The sequence below is a fragment of the Sipha flava genome, unplaced genomic scaffold, assembly GCF_003268045.1.
Source record: "Sipha flava isolate LNK unplaced genomic scaffold, YSA_version1 70_pilon_pilon, whole genome shotgun sequence".
NCBI classification, from domain to species: Eukaryota; Metazoa; Arthropoda; class Insecta; order Hemiptera; family Aphididae; genus Sipha; species Sipha flava.
The window spans coordinates 282,071-303,119 of NW_020273610.1; the positions used below are offsets into that span (position 1 = coordinate 282,071).

At 26.4% G+C, this 21,049-nt stretch overlaps 1 protein-coding gene across 1 annotated transcript; it reads right to left on the minus strand.

The window, feature by feature from the left end:
- Nucleotides 1-1,263: 1,263 nt before the first annotated feature.
- On the minus strand, nt 1,264-16,418 carry LOC112692130 (chaoptin-like). The gene is made up of 17 exons (XM_025566697.1): nt 16,002-16,418; nt 8,330-8,618; nt 7,604-7,774; nt 7,257-7,530; nt 6,610-6,823; nt 5,266-5,678; nt 4,988-5,207; nt 4,645-4,869; nt 4,291-4,587; nt 4,116-4,226; nt 3,553-4,056; nt 3,292-3,486; nt 2,932-3,216; nt 2,750-2,875; nt 2,349-2,465; nt 2,029-2,264; nt 1,264-1,572 (listed from the first exon to the last, which is right to left on the minus strand). The coding sequence occupies exons 2-17, from the start codon at nt 8,610-8,612 to the stop codon at nt 1,287-1,289; spliced, it is 3,957 nt and encodes a 1,318-aa protein (XP_025422482.1). The 5' UTR covers nt 8,613-8,618; nt 16,002-16,418; the 3' UTR covers nt 1,264-1,286.
- Nucleotides 16,419-21,049: the final 4,631 nt, after the last annotated feature.

The following is a 21,049-nucleotide window of genomic DNA, read 5'->3' on the forward strand; positions in this document are numbered from 1 at the left end:
GATTTTATAGTAAAAAAAATCATACAATGCATAAATTCAAACATAATAACAAATATTATATTCTTAAAACGTAGTTTGTAAGTTTTTATACTGATTGCATATATTAAATTTAATAAATAATTACAGTTTATTATAAAATTAAGCTTTAGCACAATAAGTGAGCGATTTGTTTAAAAATGTAATATGAACAGAACGATGGCAGTTTATGTAAGGTTAATATATTATATATATGTATATAATATAATACATATTATTTATACATATATTCTAAGCTTAAAGACATATTTAAGAAAATTGCATTAAATAATATAGGTTTAATAAGTCTAAACAATGGATAGACAATTTAAACTTACACATTGTTAAAAGAAATATGGAAATATAATAGCATAAATAACAGTGTTATTATTTATAAATATTGTTATTGTATTATATTAACATTTTCATTTAGCTGGATAAATGAAAACATTCATTATAATAATTAAAATAATGAATTAAAGCTTTAAAATGTAATATTTATTCGATAAACCATAAAAAATATATTTTCTAGTCTATAAATAAAGTCTGAAAATAGTTATTATTATTAAACTTAGTTTAATAAACTATATTATTAAAATGATGACATTTTAAAAGGGATATTATGTAAGAAGCGTTTTATGTAGATACACTCACTTTATAATAGTTTTTAAATTGTTCAGAAAGCTAAAAAAAAGTTCAATTACTTGGTTAATATTCAAATAATTATGAAAGTATGACAAAAAAATATACATTCAATAGTCTACAAATTATACATAACCAGTATCAAATGCGTGAATGAAATTTAAAAATTGACGTAATGTTTAACAATCATGGAAATTATCAGATTAAATATACCATAGTTATACATTTTTTATTTTTATATCTTAACGAATTCAGATAAAAGTCGAATAATTGATTAATATACCCTGTACAGTAAACTAAGTTTACCTAAAACATCCATAAAGTACATAATAAGAAGTAAGCAACATTTGAATTTCATGTTAAGACAGTATCAAAAAATTATTAACCACCTAAAATTAGAATCTAATATTAAAATAAATATAAAATAGCAAATTTTATAATTCACAATTTTATCAAAAATCAATTAAACTAAATTTATGATAACGTTTTTCTTTGGTATTTTATTTTCTGAAAATGTAATCTAAATACTATTCATAAATGACAATTTATTATATTATTGTACACATACAAAATATATTATTTAATTTATTGTTTTTTGTTAAATTTATCTATTATTGGTAATAAGAAAATTATATTAGAATATATGTCATTATTAAAGCAATAACAATTGTAAATTTCGCTTCATATTTGCTAGCAGTTCCCCATCCACATTCAATATCATTTTTAAAAGCTTCGGCTAGTGGTTTTTTCTTATCTGCACAAGTAGCTAGTTTTAGATCCTCGTCACTGATGAGACACGTAGATTTACTGGTCGAATAGTGTTCTATATCTCTAAACCTATTTGAAGGTGCTGGTGACGAGTCTTCATGGTTGCACAAAAATTGACGTTTTTTACGATGCCAAACTTCCATCCAACTACATATAAAAATTTTTTTAAAATATAGAAAGCTATTAAATTTAACTAATTTAAGTATAGTAACTCATATTTCAAAATCTTGTTAGTATAATTTCTATTATTTTATTAATAACAGAAGTGTAATGATAATAATACAGTTGATTTGTAAACAGTAAATTATCCCTTAAACAAAGGATTACCAACCTTTTTAAAAGACCAACTGAAGCAAATAGGAGTTATATATGTGGAACGCATACATTTTTATTTGCATAAATTATATGTATAACAATAGCAGACATTAATATAGGTATGTGTTTTATATTAATATATTTTGTATATAATAGCAAGGGAAAAAATATATAAATTTATAACTAAATAAAGAACAATTTTTATGCATTTTGATATAAATTGACGAAAAATAATATTTCTACTGTATTGATGTACATAATATTATTTCAATTAAAATAAATAATTACCCGATATTGCAATCACAGATCCATGGGTTTCCAGATACTTTCAATGAAGTTAAAAAAGTTTGGCCATGTTGATTTGGTAAAGAACTAGTGGACGGATTTCCAAATGATTTCAACGAATTATTTCTGATGTCTATACTAATATTTCTTACAATCCCCATGTGTCGGAAAATATCAGCTGATATCATGTCCAAGCTTGTATTAAAAATTGTTAAATTCAAATTTGGATACCTCAGACCCTAAAACAGTTTTCTGAATTATCAACATATCGATATATTGATGAACTACAGCATAAATATAACTATTAATAAAGTTATATTTACTTGAAATATGTTATTTGATATTAATCCATGTAAAGCTTTTCCGCTAATCGTCAAGTTTCTTAATTTATATGGAAATAGACCATTAAATTCTTTGCCCATTCGTGATAGTTTATCCACCTAAAATTACACAAAATATTAATAGGATGGATAAAATACAATATAAATTAGTAAAAACAAAATATTATGTAATGTTGAATTTCAAAATAAAATGTTTAAATAATAAATGTTATGTTATTACATGATTTAAAAAAAAAATATTGTAAATAAAAATATTTTATTCTATGTATGTAGTTGAATTGTTTCACATTTGGTAGAATAGCACATTATATTGTTATATTTTTCAATTGAATTTACTAAAAAAGTATAAATGTATATAACAATTTATTAAAAACAACACTTACTTTAAGATTTAAATTTCTTAAAGAATGTATGTCCGAAATCACAGAGGGAATATTAAAATCCTTGATACCAACGAATGTACTAATTACTAACGTTTGTAATGATACCATTTTGTTTAAAGCGCCGGTCTGAAAACAATACATAATAATAATAAAACAAATTGTAACTAAACAAAGTGACTAACTTCGAATGATACTAATGGCAGATAGCTTATATCTAAGGATATCAGTTTTTGAACACCCATGTTAAGAGTGCTATTGTTTAGATCGTAGATATCATTATTAGCTAAATTAAGATAATTGAGTTCTGGTAAGTTCATTATAATGGATGGAAATCCAATTAACTCATTGTGGCTCAAGTCTAAACTTCGTAGTGATGATAAATTAGAAGCTCTATCTGGTGATACAGTTGATATTTGATTCCTCGATAAATCTAAGTTTAGTAGAGAAGGTAATGATAATTCTGGTAGCTGAAAAATAAAAATATTTATTACATAGTATCATTAAAAAAAAAAAAAAAAAATTAAAATCTAAAAATGACTCACGAACGTTAAAGATACGTTATTAAGTTTAAGGTGTTGAAGTGACTGTTCAAGACCTAAGAACATACGACCTCTGTTTTCAAAAACTAAAGCATTGTTATGACTTATGTCCAAATAAGTTAAGTGGATTAAACTCGCAAAGTTTGAATCTTCTAAATGTACCAAACGATTACCAGCCAAATTTAATCGTTTTAATGACTAAAATTAAATAACTACTATATTATAATAACAAATACTATTAAAATTACATTAACAATAATTTACTTTAAATCTAGAAAACATTTCAAAAACCGGCAATGCCGTTATGGAATTGAAAGATAAGTTCATGTCACACAAAATACTCGCTGAATTTACGGCAAATGACAAAACTGGCATACGTGACAATTCATTATGAGCCATATTTAATACTTCCAAATTATCTTCAGTGAAAAACATATCCGGTAACACCCTAATTTTGTTGTATGAAAAATCAGCCAACCGTAATTCGGTAAATCCTTTAAATAAATCATTGGGTAAATCCACTAAATGATTATGGTTCATAATGATAACTTGTAATTTTTTCGATCCTCTGAGCGAATCAAATCCCACTTCAGTAATATGATTATGTCCAATATCCAGCCAAATAAGATTATATAAGTTACCAAATACATTTCTGGACAATTGCCACATATTATTAAAAGACATATGTAAATAACTTAAACTTGACTCCATTGGAGAAAAATATTTGTCTTCAATGCTTTTAATACTATTATATGAAATATCTAAGACCTATGCAAAAAATGTAGATTAGCCCCTAACTTCAACATACTTATTGTTATTAAAATTACTCGAATATTTGATTGGATATAATAATCCTTGGTTGAAAAATTGGAATTCGAAGATAATTTTGATAGAAGATTGTGACTAACATTCATACGGAAGTATGAGAGCATACCAACCTGTAAAGTAGTTTGATCAAATACCTATTCCTATATTATGTTTTATGATTTATATTTTAAATACCTGATCTAAAAATGTAAAATCCATATTTTTAATATGATTATACGCTAAATCTAATTCTTGTAAATATGGTAAATTTTGAAATGCTTCTATATCTAACTTTTCTATTTGATTTCCTCTTAAGATTAACCATCGTAAACGTTCCATGTTGGTAAAAGCATGTTTTTCAATACGATTAATTCGATTTTCATCTATATGAATTTTTCCTAACGATTGTAAATCGTCAAACGTTCCTTCTTCAATTTTCTTTATCATATTAAAAGACAAATAAATTTCTTCTAAAAGACTATGGCTCGTACTCTAAAATTATCATAATTGATAAGAAATGTTAACGATTTAATAAATAATTAAATTTACTTGAAAAGTTCCTTTATGTAAGTATTCTACCATACAATCTTGAAGCTTTAAAGTTCTCAGATTTGTTTGAAAAAGAAATGTAGATTCTCGAAGGTATTGCAAATAATTATTACTTAATTCCATGTACTTCAAATTAGATAGATACCGAAAAGCATCTCCAGGTATAAGTTTAAAAGATGGCGCAAAAGCGTGTGACATTTTGAGGTATTGTAATGAATGTCCTATCTAAGAGAAAAAAATATAATAGTTAACTTAATTAATTAAAATATTTTTAAAATTATTTATCATAATTATAATAAATTATAATATAAATAAATATAATTATTATTTTAATTATTTAAACCTCTTTAAATGCGTCAGAGTCCAATACGTTGATCATATTATCCGACAAATCCAAATATTTTAAACCGTGAATATGCTTAAACGCATGTGCTCTAATTATTTTCAAATCTGATCCTGTGATTTGTAATTCTTCCATATCAATAGTGAAGTTCGCAAACATATCTGGCTCTAAAGAAGATGTTATCATTTTTGATAGAGAAAGACGACGAAGATATTTAAAACTAAAACACAACAAAATGGGTTACATTTTTTATTGGTTAAACAACTATTTTTGCATACCCGTTAATAGAATTGATTTGAAATGGACCATTTTTCATTCCAGAAAAATCAAAATCTTGTAAAGAATAAAATTCGTGATGATTCTCATTTTCCTTAGAATTTTCTCTGTTTTCTTCACGATCTACAGCTTTATCTTTTATTTTTTTCTTTTCGTTAGATTTCATATTTTTAAGTGGTTCCACATCATGGATAGGAAATAAATGTTTTATCTTGTTGTCTCTTAATCCCAATTTCATAAGCATGTTAAAATTTTGCTGTAACTTCCAAACAGGAAATTCTGTTATATTATTATTCGACACGTCCAAGGTGTGTAAATATGTTTCAAGGCCTTTAAATGCTTCCATTGACACATTATAAATGTTGCAATCGATCATATATAGTTCTCGAATCTTAGTATTTTGAAATGCTCCATCCTAAAACACTAACATTATTTTAACTGACCAACATAAGATGAAATTCTAAATATGATATATGATATAATATTTCAAAAGTACTCAAACAGTAACGAAATTAAATTCATTAATTACTCATATAATCATATGCAAGCATACGGGTAATGCCGGGTGTGTCTAGGAACCTCCTCCCACCCTCAAATATTGTAAATGAGGTCCTACAATTTAAACCTAATTGTAAGGGGCATATATTTTAACTGATGTTGCTTAAATGAAAGGTAATTTATTTAAAAATATTAGGTAAAGATAAATTATGTTTCGTAATAGAAAAAATAAAACAGAATGTTCTACATTTGCATGTAAAAACTTATTATGATATATAATATAATAGCTACTGTAGCTATGATATAATAGCTACAATTGACTACAAAAATACAAATCATAAATAATTGAAACTTTCTGAGAAAAATATACGAGATTTAAGGACATCCCAAAACATATTCTTTGGGACTAATATTCCATAATAATAAATTAAAAAATTAAAGTTATGCTTATTTAATTATTTATACATTATAAGTCATTAAATATGTCTACACATTTGGTGAAGATAGAGTAGTAGTAAAGTAGGAATCCCCTGAAATATAGGTCTGGGCACGCCTATGCGTATAATAGACAACAATTTATTTAGTATATCATAAATCTTTGATAGTCTTACATTGGAATTGTATTTAAATCCTTGATATTTGATTCTTAGCATTAATTCTAATTTAAAAAGTATTTGAAATTAAAATTTGAAAAAATATTAATTTTTTCTAATATATGTATTAAAATATTAAATATAATTAAAATAATAAGTTCTACTTATTATAAACAAAATAAAAATCTAAATTTTAACATTAAAAATATTATTACTATGCTATTAATTATAAAAATATATAAAATATGTATTCACTTGAATATGAGTAATCGGGTTACCGTCAAAATATGTTTTGTTTATAGCTTCAAAATGTTGTAAGCTATGTTGTTCTAAAGTTTTTATATGATTGTATTCTAAATGCAGTTCGTCTAAAAAAAACTTGCGTCGGGCACCCCGAGGTGATACTGTTGATATTGGTCCTTTTGTGCTTTCAATTAAATTGTAACTAACATCCAAATACTTCAAAAATCTGTATAAAAATTTGTTTTATAACATTTATTATTTCAATTTTTTAAAAAAGCTATTATGGACCAAAATTAACAAATCCACACTATTTTTATAGCTTAATATTTAATTTTAATCATTAACACATTAGTCTACAACTAAAATACTATAATAGATATACATATTTGTACGAATTAAATATATATAATATTTATCGTTTTTTATTGGTTATATTATGTATTTAAATTAATACAATAATATTTTAATTCATAAACTTGGAAATTTTAGTTTGGTAAAGTGTCAGTAATTTAACCGTAAGTTATCACATTTTATTTAAATATTTCCTATTTAAAATAATACAAATTACAAATTATCATTAAATACAATTAAATATCAACCTAATATACAAAATGTAACTGATTACTTCTAATTATTTTATACGTATTTTTTATACTTGCTTCATTGCTGATGAAGATAAATGCAAATAAGGAATGAACTTTAATAGATTATCAGCTAAATTAAGTCTATAAAGTGTCAATGGACCATCTTGAAATGCATTTATATGAATTTCCGAAATCATGTTACCAGACAAATCAAGATTCTCTAACAGTCCGAGGTTATCAAAAGCTCTGTGAGGTAAATATGTGAGTGCATTATTAGAAAGTTTTAAAACTTTTAAAGATTTTTCTAATCCATTCCAATCGCCCATCTTTATTTCAGATATTTGATTACCTGCAATGTATATATAATAATAATAATATCACATTTATAATGTATATAACAAATAATAGGTTTAAATACATACCCGATAGATTAAGTATTTTTAATTTTTGTAATATCCGTATTGCCTTAGTTGGAACGTAAGTTAGAAGTGTACCAACCAACTCCAATTCCCATAATGAATACTCTAATCCATATAAAGAGTCATCGTTTAAATACGTCAATGGATTATCTTGGATTGTCATCTTATAAAGTCCTAAATTAATTAATTTCAAATTTTAAATTAAAATAAATTAATGATTAATGTAGACAATATATAAACTATAATTACTATATACACATATGTGTACTTCCTTGTCAAAAGGGTCCATTTGGTCGATATTGAGTTAAAACTATATTCATAAATTAGACAGGATTTTCAAGAAAATGAGCCATTATGGACCTTTTTATGTTGAAAACTCGCTTTTATACGTAATTTTGAAATTGAAAGTTTAAAAACCTAGTTTTCTTAAAAATGTGAATATAAAATCTTGTGAAGTAAAAACAAGAGAAATTAAAAAAATATGAACTCAAAGTTTCAAAATCTAGTTAAATTAATGTAATTTATTAACATCGGATATAAAGGAAGAAGGTTTACTCTCCCTAAAACGCCGAAAACCTGAAAATTACTTTTTTCAACCTAGCAACCGAAAAATCGCTGTATATCGAATACTGTGATCGACCATATGGGTCCCTTTGAAATGGAAGTACCTACACATATATTAAACAGCAAAATGTTACACATTACACAGCGAATGAGGGGATAATTTACCGGTGTTTACGAGGAAATAAGGTTCTATGCTGTCTAAATCATTGTTCCTGAGATGTAATGTCGACAACCGAGATCGGTTAATAGCTGGCGGTATGCGTGGAAAGTATACATCAACACAGTGTACCTCGCCCAAGCTATCATACGACTTGGTACATGAACAGAGAGGATTGAAGGTGCATGGTTGATAATCTTGCGTAATACTTTCAGCTCCTATGCTGGACATCCATAACATCACTAATAATTTGAATATCATTAATGCGTATCCAATGTATATGAAAGCCATGACTGCCTAAAAAATTAAAAATGATTTGGGATTATTGTTATTTAAGGTTCCAGGTGGAACTACATTCTAATGTTTTAAGTTATAAACGAGTCACTAATAACCGGCTTTTTTTCACTCAAAACATAATTTATAATTTAAAAAAACCAAAAAAAAGTTTTATTTACAAATAAAACAACACATTTGAACTTGATATTTTTATTATATAATATAAAACAATTTATGTGTAAATTAGCACAAATTTAAAATACAATAAATTGTCAAGATACGTAATCGTTAACATTTCTAACATTTAAAAAAACATAATTCTCTAAATAAACCAAAATCATCAAGTTTTATTTTTTAATAGGAAATAAATTTAAATTAATTTTGACATCAAATATGTTTTTGAAAAACTTTTCTGATAAAACCATGAAGAAATAAATTATACGTATTTACGTATTTACGTATTATATACAAACTAATATTGCAATTTTTTATATTTATAACTAAAATAAATTATGTAGAAAAGTCAATGCATTATAGAACATTCAATTGTACCTACCAGGAACTGGAACCAGAATCGAAAGAACCGGTTCCGGAATCGGAACCTATTTAAAAAAATTAAAAATATTTTTGGTTCTTTACGGTTCTTCAGAGTTTTTCGATTTTATAAAATTAAAGCAAATATAACTAAAACCATTTATCTAATATTTTAACAATAAACATGAACTTTTTGTTTTTATCTTTATTAGGAAAAATATAAGGCCGTGTTCTCACCAAAGCAACTGTCGATGGTACAGGCACGTAATCAGAAAATATTCATTAGGTGGTCCAATGTTAGGTGGGCTCCCTCCTCCTAGGACTTTTTTATATTATAAAAAGGTAGTTATCAGCAGTGGCATAAATACGGAGGGGTTTTCCGGGTTTAAACCCCCCCAGGGCCAAAAAAAAAAAATAAAATTGTTTCATTACTGATGACGTGTAATATATTTTTAGTTTCATTATTATGCTTTGAACTTAAAATATACAACTATACAAATATTATGATAATTAATTAATTATAATGATAGGTGTTTGAAAAGTTTTGTTAACTATGCTGTTTTTATATTCCAATAGCTATTAATTTACTGTAATGTAAAAGTAAATTGTAAATTGGTAAAAAAGTTGTATAAAATAATATCTATTTATAGCAGTTATTTATCTTATTTATCTGTGCAACGAAAAAAAAAAAGATAACGATTATTTTTGTTAACCTCCTCCCTCCCCAGAGCAAGATCGAATTTACGCCACTGGTTATCAGCGTATCATTACTACAAATATATATGTATATAATCTAATAACACCATATTTTATCATTTTGTTCTTCTCTTTGTAATTTTAGTTTTCTTTTGGCACATCCACTGAGAGGTGCCATTTTAAAATTAATTTAAATATTAAATATATAAGATAAAATGTATAAATACTATAAATTGTACAAATATTAACGCAGGTGATGTTAGCATAAGTGCGACATGCGCTGAATGTGAATGTAAGTACCCAATCGGAGACCATAATATAATTCTATATTTCTATATGAATCAATATAATGACAATACCCTCCCTCAAATTATTTTAAAAATAGACATACAAGTATACAGTAGTCACTGTCTAGATATGATAAGAACAACTTGACATTGTAGTATAGTACCGGTATTTAGCTATAAATAGCAATTATTTCCTAATCAATCGTTTAAATTTAGTTACAAGTTCCATTACTTAGATTATAATTAAAACCCAATGTATTTGGTTTTATTTGCGTCATATTTAGGCAATATTAAAAATTTGGTAAAAATTAAAAGCAATCATATAATAATGAGCCCCTCTTAATACTTTAGGTGGGCCGGCCTAAGGCCGGACACATATTAGGGTGGGCCAGGCACACCCTGGCCCTCTTTTAGCTACGTGCCTGCGATGGTAACGCAACTTCGACGCGACGCAACATGTGTTATTAAATCGACATGTTTTCACCTGCAGCAACACAACTGTAAAGCAACTCAACTGTTTAAAAACTATTTTTAAGCAACTCGACATGACAGTCTCTTTCCACCAGTTGCTCGTGGTTACTGTATCATAGTTTATTTTAGTAAGGTACAATATTATATTTTTTAATTATTTATTTAAAGTGGCAAACGAACAAAAAAAAAAATGTGACTTTTATACAATTTATAGAAAGTCATATATGTCTTTATGAAATAAAATCATATAATTACACCCGATAAGATATAAAAGTGGAATGAAATTTCAATTACAACAAATAATTCTAGTAAGTCAATGATGTCCTTTTTATTACGAAATAATAACTAATTTATTTTTTACATTCGAGTATTCGATGTATTCGACATACTTATAATATTAAATACATCATATTATACTTAAATAAATAAAATTAAAACAATAATAATTAATATGCAATTGATAGGTATAAGTTAAAGGTAAATTAAGTTTATTTTCAGTTTTTTTTTATGAGAACATAAAGGTAACTCAACTGAAATTACAGTCGCATTGCTATTGTATAGCCGTTGACAGTTTCTTTTGTTGAGAACACGGCCTAATGATTTGATAATTATATTTCTTGTAATTTTTGTATTTTATACATACGAGCGTACGTATACAAAACGAACTTAAAAACACAACAGGTTCTGATAAATAGCGAAAATACGCAGTGTGCCGACAGCCGAGACCTTAATAATAATAATAATAATAATAACCCCAATAATATAAGATTCATACAAGAGTCAGATAAACATCATGTGGTATAATATATCAATTTCCCATTTTATTGAAAAAAATATTTTATATTTAGCACGACAGTAACCGACACCACGCGATAAACTACTCCTCCACGTTCAAAATACTACACATCACGATCATTTCTATGCAGTATGCACTATGACTATCAGGTCTGTTTTTTTGTGTACATTTGGTGACTGGTGTAGTAACTGCAGGAAGAATTAAAGAAAGTCTATAATATTTTTAATAATAAATGCATCTATTATTTTTGAAAAATAGGTCGTCTGTCAACTTCAATAGTTCATAAATATTTTAGCTATAGTAAAATAAAAGACCAATCAACCTGTAAAACATGTTCATGCACAATAAAAAAAGTGAAAAAAATGTTGTTAAAAATGTCGTTTTTTTTACTATTTGAATAATTAATTTTTAGACACTTTAATTTTTGTTAATGGATTACGGTAAAAAAAAATTAGAAAATTTAAATAATTTATTAATGAGTAATAACACATTAATGGTTACAATTAAATTTTTAAAAAACAATCATTGTATGTAAAGTCAATTACAACTTTAAATTGACAAAATTATTGTTTTAAACGAATTTTTAATTTTCTCAACTTGAAATTTTTTTTACGTAACTTAAATATCTAAGAATTGGAACCGAAATGTTGTATTATTTAAGAACCGCAACCGAATTGTTTAATTTTATAAGAACCAGAACCAGAACCGATAAAAACATCAAGGTTCCAGTCCCTGGTACCTTGGTCACATAAAATGTAAATTGTTCTTGAATTCTGAGTAAGCAAATAATTTTATTATAACTATGTGTTTTTAAATTTCTTGAGTAATTGCAAAACTGTTTACATTTTAGGTAATTTCGTTTCTATTAATTGATCTTAAATTTAACACAGATTGTACAAAAATAATTTCAGCATTTTAAAATCATTTTCAAAGATTGTTTAAGCTGTTTTTAAACCATAAAAATTTTAAAAATGAACCAAGTAGTATGTACCACTTAGAATCGTTTTTAAATGTAATAATTTATTATTACCATACAATTATCTAATAGTTCACCATAATTGTATTTTAATGCTGTTTCTCCTTATTAAAAAAAAAAAAAAAAAAAAAAAAATGAGAATATAATATTCAATTTCTCACCTAAATCTTGGATTCTTGAATCGTTATAAAATTAATCTAGTTAATTAGGCTCAACATTTATTTTTATTAATAAATTGAAAAATAATACTAACCGAAAGTATGTATATGATAATATGTAAAACAATCAATTCAATTGTGAACTATGAATTGTAGAATTTTCAACTATAATTGATGTTAAATGAATAATTAAAATGAAAAGTAAAGGTCATGTAATAATGACGCAATCTTCAAGATATCATACAATGAAGAAGTTTAAAAATAAAAAAAGGAATTGAAATTCCCCATCAAATCTAATTACAATATGAACGATAAGGATAATACAATACCAGAATGTATAATTTATAGCAGTGATGATCAACCTTTTTTCCTCGGCTGGCCATTTTGGTAAAAAATTATATTAGAGTGGACCGTCAAAGATAAAAGTACGAATAATATCAATATTAATGTAATGTTACACATAGTAGATATACAATATACGTATACATATTGGCATATATTGAATTTGTTAAATATTTTAATGACTAAAAATGAATGTATACTTACAGAGTATACATTAATTTGATTAGTATGCTCTTTTAAACTCACGTGTTATATCTTGAAATTTCTGTTTAAAAATGCTCGAAAACAAAATTTAATACATTTTTAAAAAAATCGTATTTAAAAATAATGTGATGAAAATATAAATAGTTGTAAATTAATCCCTGGCATTATTAATTTTTTAATATGCGTACGAAAATTAATTTCGTTAATTAATTATTTATCAACTAGATTTGAGTTTCAATATAATATTCGATAATAATCTTAGTTTAAGTTCATAGTTTAGCTAAGGACTTGGATCGGAAATACACTATCAAAATGTTTGATTATACACTTACACCCAATCATTTTGATCCTAGGCTAGAGCAATTATCGATTAATAGAGGTCATATACCCAATACCCAATATACGACAATGCATATATATGTTTGTCGCAAATAATATAATTTTTTACCCATATATTATATAATGAATGTGAAAAAAGTCCAAGGGGTAGGCATCTATATTGTATCTTACCTATATAGGTACTGCTCTAGTCTGGTAGCATATTTACATGTATGAAAACCAGTCAAAATTGTGTATATTATTACTATTTATAGGTTCCTAAATTATCGTCACTACACTTATACATTTTGTATCTTTATATTTCGAATATTAATGATTCTTATATTGTTTCGAAAACAACTAGAAAACATACTTTCATTACTTTTAATAGCATTGAAAATATTATAAAAACGTTGTTAAATTTATAATACACATATTGTATTCTGCATTAGTAGCTTTAGAAATAGAACGAGAAAAACAATTTATCTATTAATTGGTGTCAATCATAATATGATCTAAGATTATGTATTAAGAGTACTTAATAATTTTAAATTACACAATAAATCATCTTGCATGTGATATAAATGTATTAATAATATAGTTATTGCATATGTTTTTTATTTTTTTAATTAATTTAATGAAGACATTATGAAATGTTCGGTTGATTAATGCAGGTAATTTTTTGGGTAATTTATTATATTACATATAAGATCCAATTCGAGGTACTTATTTTCTATTTTTAAGGAGTTATATGGAAATAATATGGAATTTCGTCTAACAAGATTGATTAAGCTAATTTACGTTATGTTAGCAGTTTAAAAGATTTGATTTAAAATTGTTTACACAAGGTTTTTTTTTTTTACATTTTCTTAAAAGTTTTATACGATGATTTTCTTAAACAATAGCTACCTATTAAATATATATTCATTATATAACTCGTACACAATCTTCATCATATTGTAGAATAGTATTTTGTAAACTATGATTCATTGATTTTTTTTATACGTGAATTTTAGTTTAAATGTACTGTTCCATAAACAATGCATAATAATTCAAATTATGGATAAGTAAATAACGTATTGTTTCTTAATAATAATTTAAATTTTTTTTTGATATTTTGTTTTATTTAAAAAAAAATTATAACGGGCCGCATTGAATACCTAACCTTCGTAGGCCACATGTGGCCCGTAGGCCGCGGGTTGGGCACCACTGAATTATAATATGATTTATAATTATTAACAAATATTAATTAGTTTTAGATCAAATTTAGAGTAGTTTAATCTGCTTGTTTCGCTCTGTATTATTTATTTTAGTCTCCAACTGAAACCAATTTTTGAAAATTAAACATCTTTGATCGATTTGACGTAAGGATAATTATTGTCTAAAATGTACTGTGACATTGTATATGTATATATACAATTTAATATATTGTATAATACATTGTATTGATAAATTGTAAACAATCAATCGAACTTCACTCGGAATTGTTTTTCAAAAACCATTGGTCTTAAAAGCTAAACACCTCAGCCAACTGCTGAACCTTACAGGGCACAATTTTATTACTAACGATAAATCAAACTAATAATATAATATATTAACACACTATTATACTAAATAGATTTACAGTGTTACGGTATACTCTTAAATATTGAAGTTTAAGTTAACAATGCTCAGTAGCGTATCCAGGGGGAAGTTAAAACCCCATCCCCCGAAACTTTTAATCTAGAATATTTTTTGAGAGTCTCAGTATTCATACCTTTTATAGATAATTTTCTAAAACAATTGAACGATAGATTTATATCACACAGGACTGTTTTGAATAATTTTAATTGTATTTTACCTAAGATAGAAATGAAAATACCTGACGAGATTAAAGGTATAATTAATTAGTAGAAATATATCAAGATATAATTAATGAATGTACTGATTCAAAATTAAATAATCATATATTAAACGAAGAATTAGATTTGTAGTACACTAAATATTCAAATTTAACATTTTCCGAACTCAAGTACAAATATGCTATTGAATTATACTTCCAAACTTGTCCAGATGTTTATTCAGTAATATTTAAACTTCTTCAAACATTCATAACACTTCCAGTGTCTACTGTCACGGGAAAACGGTCGTTTTCAACACATCGTCATTTGAAAACTTATTTAAGAAATTCATCTAGACAAATACGTTTAAATGGTTTAGCCTTACTAAATATTCATCGCGATATTAACATAGATATTAATAATTTTATGGATGAACTTGCTAAAAAATCAATACAAAAATTAAATATACATTTATAATTTTTTTTTTTAAAAAATAGATAAATATTTAAATATTTTAACTTTTATAATCAGTGTATTAAAATAGTAATACAGTGTTTAATGTATGATTATTATCTCTGGATTATAATAAAAATACACAAAATTCAAAAAAATATAATGTAACATTTTTTGCCCCCCCCCCCCCCCCAAAAAAAAAAAAAAATTCTGGATACGCCACTGACAACGCTTCACTATATAATATAGAGGTGGTACAAGTAGTATATAGGATATAGCTACTCGTATATTATACATATATCTACGTTTCTAAACTGTATTATAAACAACTATGATTTAAGTATCTCACGAATTATTATTTTACAACTGCTGATTCCGTGGTTGGTTGGAAGTATCTGCCACTTTTTGTCGTCGGTATTTGTCGTCGTTTGTACGTGTATATCAAATGCGTGCGTGCTTACATCCTACTTCGAATAGACCAAAACAAAACAATTATCTGACATAGTATGTTTGTATGTTTCTCATGTAATGGTAAACTCGTTAAACGCGCCCGAACACTGCACTGCACTGCCCGTCCGAATGAAGTTCTCCTGTTACAAACGAAACAATAATTGACGAAGCATTTGAAAGTTTTCCTGCGACCGATTCGAATAGGATTAGCGGCCAATGTGCTTGAATGTGCGTGCGTGTATGTCTGTGCGCGCGCGTGTGTACATATAAAACGGTAACCGTGGTTCGTTCCGCCTCAATACCTAACACGAGTGGTCACCGTCGTATTATACACATGCAACGCGTGCGTTCGTAATGTCTATACACATCAATTATACGCGCGGAGCATCGTTTGGCCCAGTAGCGTGCAGAACCCTTTCTCCGTGTGTGGTAATATTAATTACCTTACACTGCATCCCACCTACTAGTCCTCTGCAAATCGTATGCGTTTTATCGAAAGACTTGCGAGGAATATTCGTTCACTGTTGCATCAGATGAATACCACAGCCATAGACTACGTTTAACTAGAGTTGGTCTATCCATCAAGGATATGCTTCTACAATGATAAAATATTTACCATGACACAATCCATCCACCCACCTATTCGATTTTCGAATCGGGCTTAGGACCTATTTGTGTCACGTTTGCACACCCATAGTCGTTCACGAGATTCATCACACAAGCACATGACACACGACACATACACATATATAATGTATAATTCTGTTTTTTAATGGAACGAAAATAAAAATTATTTATTTATTTAACTGTATTATTTACAACGACGTCGTATTTCTGGTCCGGCGACACGAAACGCAATCGCCGAGTAAAAATGTATACAAAGCGTATTCATTATCTGTTCAAAAAGAACCGGCTGCTGAAAAATAGCTTGTATAATATATAAACTATTTTTCAGCATATTATGACCATATATTATAACCATATTATGGTCAACGAGTCTGTGCGTACAACGATCGCGAGACGTACTATTAAGACGAGATGCTTAATTTATTTGCTTAATTGACCTAATCGTGGTTATAAGTGGGCGTCCATCCAACATGTGTTACATATAACTACAAATAAAAATAAAAAAAAATATTAATTATATTACAGGTGTGTGCAGACACCCGACAATGACATTGAAGTTATTAAAATACAACATTTTAAAGAGAAAAACAAAATGTCTTATCAACCTCATAGTAAAAATCTTTAATGAAATTGATGACAAAATCAAGAATTATATTGTATAACAAAGGTAGACCTAGGGGAGGGGAAGTTCTGCTCACCCACAGTTTTATTCTCATTTTTAGCCCCTATATTAATTTTTGACATAACTTCATCAAAGTATCGAACAATTTTTATTTAAATAGAAATACGCATTATTTCAACCATAGGTATGGTAATTTGAAAATATTTTACACAGACCTCACCTGAAATGGTGTCTGTTTGAAAATATATTTATAAATTTATAAATAACAATTAAAAAATATACACTAGTCACTAGCACTGATGTCTGATATAATATGTATTATGTCTAGCTGTTTATTTTTAAATGAATTCGACAACCCAAAATAAATTCAGCTATTTTTTTCATAATCTACGTCAAGCCCGAATTTAAAAATTTAGTGCCCCCGAGCATATAATTTATGCCCCCCCCCCTCCCAAAATATAAATGATAATAATATAACACTTATTATTTCGTCCATAATCGAAATTCTTTAATATTAAAATATAACTTATAAATGAAAATCCTTTAATACTTTTTTAAATCAACAAATTAAACAAATTATAATATAATAAAAATACAATTTTTTTTTTTTAATTTACAAATTATAACATAATAAAACATACTATTTTTTTTTTCATTAGGTACATCATTTTTAAAATATTTTGCCGCCCCAGAGACTTGACGCCCCCGGGCATAAACCTACCCGTGCCCCCCTAAATACGGGCCTAATATACGTAGATTATTATCTAAAGTAGGAGTTATTTATTTATATATCATTGTATTACAAGTGCTCAGTTAAATTAAGTACCTACATAAAGCTATAATAGCATATATGCACTATCATAGTAGCAATAAATTTAATAATGCACCTACTCTATTTATGTATAATTTTATGAATTATGTTAACCGATTTACCAATCATAATTAATTTCGCATTCATCGACTGTTGTGTCTGAGTGTCTTAAATTTATAACGTCTTGTACTTTTATATTTTGCTTCTTTTTGGTTCAGTTATAGAACCTTAAATTAAAAAAAAATTATACTATCTGGTAGAGTGAAACGTATTGTAAAAGAAAAAAGTGGTTAAAGGAAATCAGAATATTCCATCGTTCCTTAAACCTAATACCAAACCTGAAACATCTACGGGATATAGTTCTAGTGAAATAGATAATCCATCCACTTTATCTACTCTTGGTATGCATTTGAAAAATAAAAAAATAAGGTTGTTAAAAAACTTTTTTCAATAAAAAAATCAATTTTTAAAGTATTTTCCATGAAAATACTAATTAGTTACTATAGATATAACAAAAATAACTATAGATGCTTATTTAATATTATACTTGTATTTTATAATTTTTATATCTGAATAAAATCTGTTTTAATTATGTCATAAAGCATGTAAGTAACAAAAATATAATGTGTAAAATTATTAATTGTATAAATGTTTATTTTTTCATTCAAGTATATGATTAAGACATATTAGATATATAGTCTATTATGGATATGAAATTATTCGTACAAAAAACAAATTAAATACATTTGTCACAAGTATTAAAACTCAACAAATCATTTATAACTTTAATGATAATCATGTATGCTCAGCTCACAACTTAAATGATCTTAATTGTTTAAATAAAAATAAAATTGCATTCGAATAGATAGTTCAAATGGTATTGATAAGTTATTGTTAATTGAAAAAAAATCGAAATGCATTAAATAAAATCAAAAATTAATGATGAGATACTGATTAATCACTTATATTTTTGTGAAAAGTGATTTATATTATGAATATATAAAGCAAATAAAGTAAATCGTTACTTGCAAGCAAACCGAGCAAATTTGTGATACATAGAATATAGATGGTTGGTTTTACACGACATGACCACTTTTGAATTAAGCTGACCCACAGCCAGTGCCGCAATTAGCACCAGGGCAAGCAAGGCAAAGACATATCAAAGGGCCTAAATTATTATTTTGAGGGACCCATTTTTATATTTGAATAGATAGTAAACAGAAATTATATAAATTGAAAAAATTTTAAATATAAATTAGTTAATAAATGATAATGACAAATATTACTTCATTATTGTATTTACTTAATTAATAACTATTTAGAAAATGCATTAACAGAAATTGTTGATAAAACAGAAAAAAAATAAGAAATTTGGTAACAGAATAGGCACCACTAATTTTTCTTTTGAACATACCTTAAGTCTCTACCAAAATAAAATCAAACCACACCAGTACAACAATACACCACAATTAGCACTAAAAATAAAAATAGAATGGCAGGGCTGTATCAAGGAGGGAGATCTTGGAGGAGGCTATCGCCCCGGGCTGCAAGTTGAAAGGAGCCACAATAAGCAGCCAATTTTTTGTCAACAATTTGTCGTTGTGTTAAAGTTGTGAAAAATGAAATGATGAAATATACTATAATATATATAATATCTTATTTATTATGTTTAAATTTTTAAAAATGTGTACTAATGTAACCTTAAGATAAGAATCCAGAGGCGTCATTCAAGGCCGTATCTAGAAATTTTTTTCGAGAGGGGTCCAAAACATGTATATTGTAATTTTATTGAATTTAGATTTCAACTTTTGATATTTGGTTAAAAATAAAACAGAAAAAGATTTAATCTTCTTTTATTAAAATTAATATCATATTTTCATATGATATTATGATATAAAATTAAAAGCAGTCAATGATTAATTGGAGCTTAAGTCATTTTTGACTGAAAATATTTATGTTGTCATTAAAAATAAATATTTTAAACATTCGTAAAATATTGAAGAAATTTCGGGGGGTCCAGACACTTTGGACCCCTCTCCCCAGATACGGCCTTGGCGTCATTTAAAGGAGGGCAAACTATGGAAAATGCCCCACTCTAAAAAATATTTAAAAATTCGGCAATTCTTTGTCCGATGATCAAATGCTAAAATCGGTAAATAGTAAATTTTTATTTACTATTTTATACTCTGAAATCAAATAATATTCTCCTTTTAAGTACACGTTCACGGTTTATTAAAAGTTAGGAAATACTGGCTGCTCCCCAATTTATGATGATCGTTATTATGCAAACCTTATAAACTTTATTCTTAGTACCTATATTTTACATGTTTATATATGTAATCTTTATAAAACAGTTTTAGTGGTATCGGTAGCATAAAAAACCATTAAAATCGTTCCTATTCGTCCCAAACTACGGTACATTATATTTGAGATACGATTTTATGTTTTTATAAATAAGTCCTGTTAAGTATTAAATATACAAATAATAAAATTATAATTATTTATTTAATTAAATTTATATTATTATTCCATTAAACCTATTGATAGGTAACTTATAGCCTATAGGATAAGTAAATAAATTAATGTTTTATTATCTTTAATGTTATTATTTAATTGGGTAAATTGAAACGTTTCATGTTCTCTTTGTTTATTATCATGACATCATTATTTATTACTAATCCTTATATGTTTTATTCCGAAAAAATATTTTATTAATAGTCAATGATCCATAAATATTAAATATTTAAATAAATAGATAACCATCATTTTTTAAATATTAAGAAGTCAGCAAATTTAATCAGTTGCCCCACCCTTTCAAAAGTTGAAATGATGCCCCTGTAAGAATCCTTGTAATAAATATTTTGGTCTTAGTTTTCCTCTGCTAAAT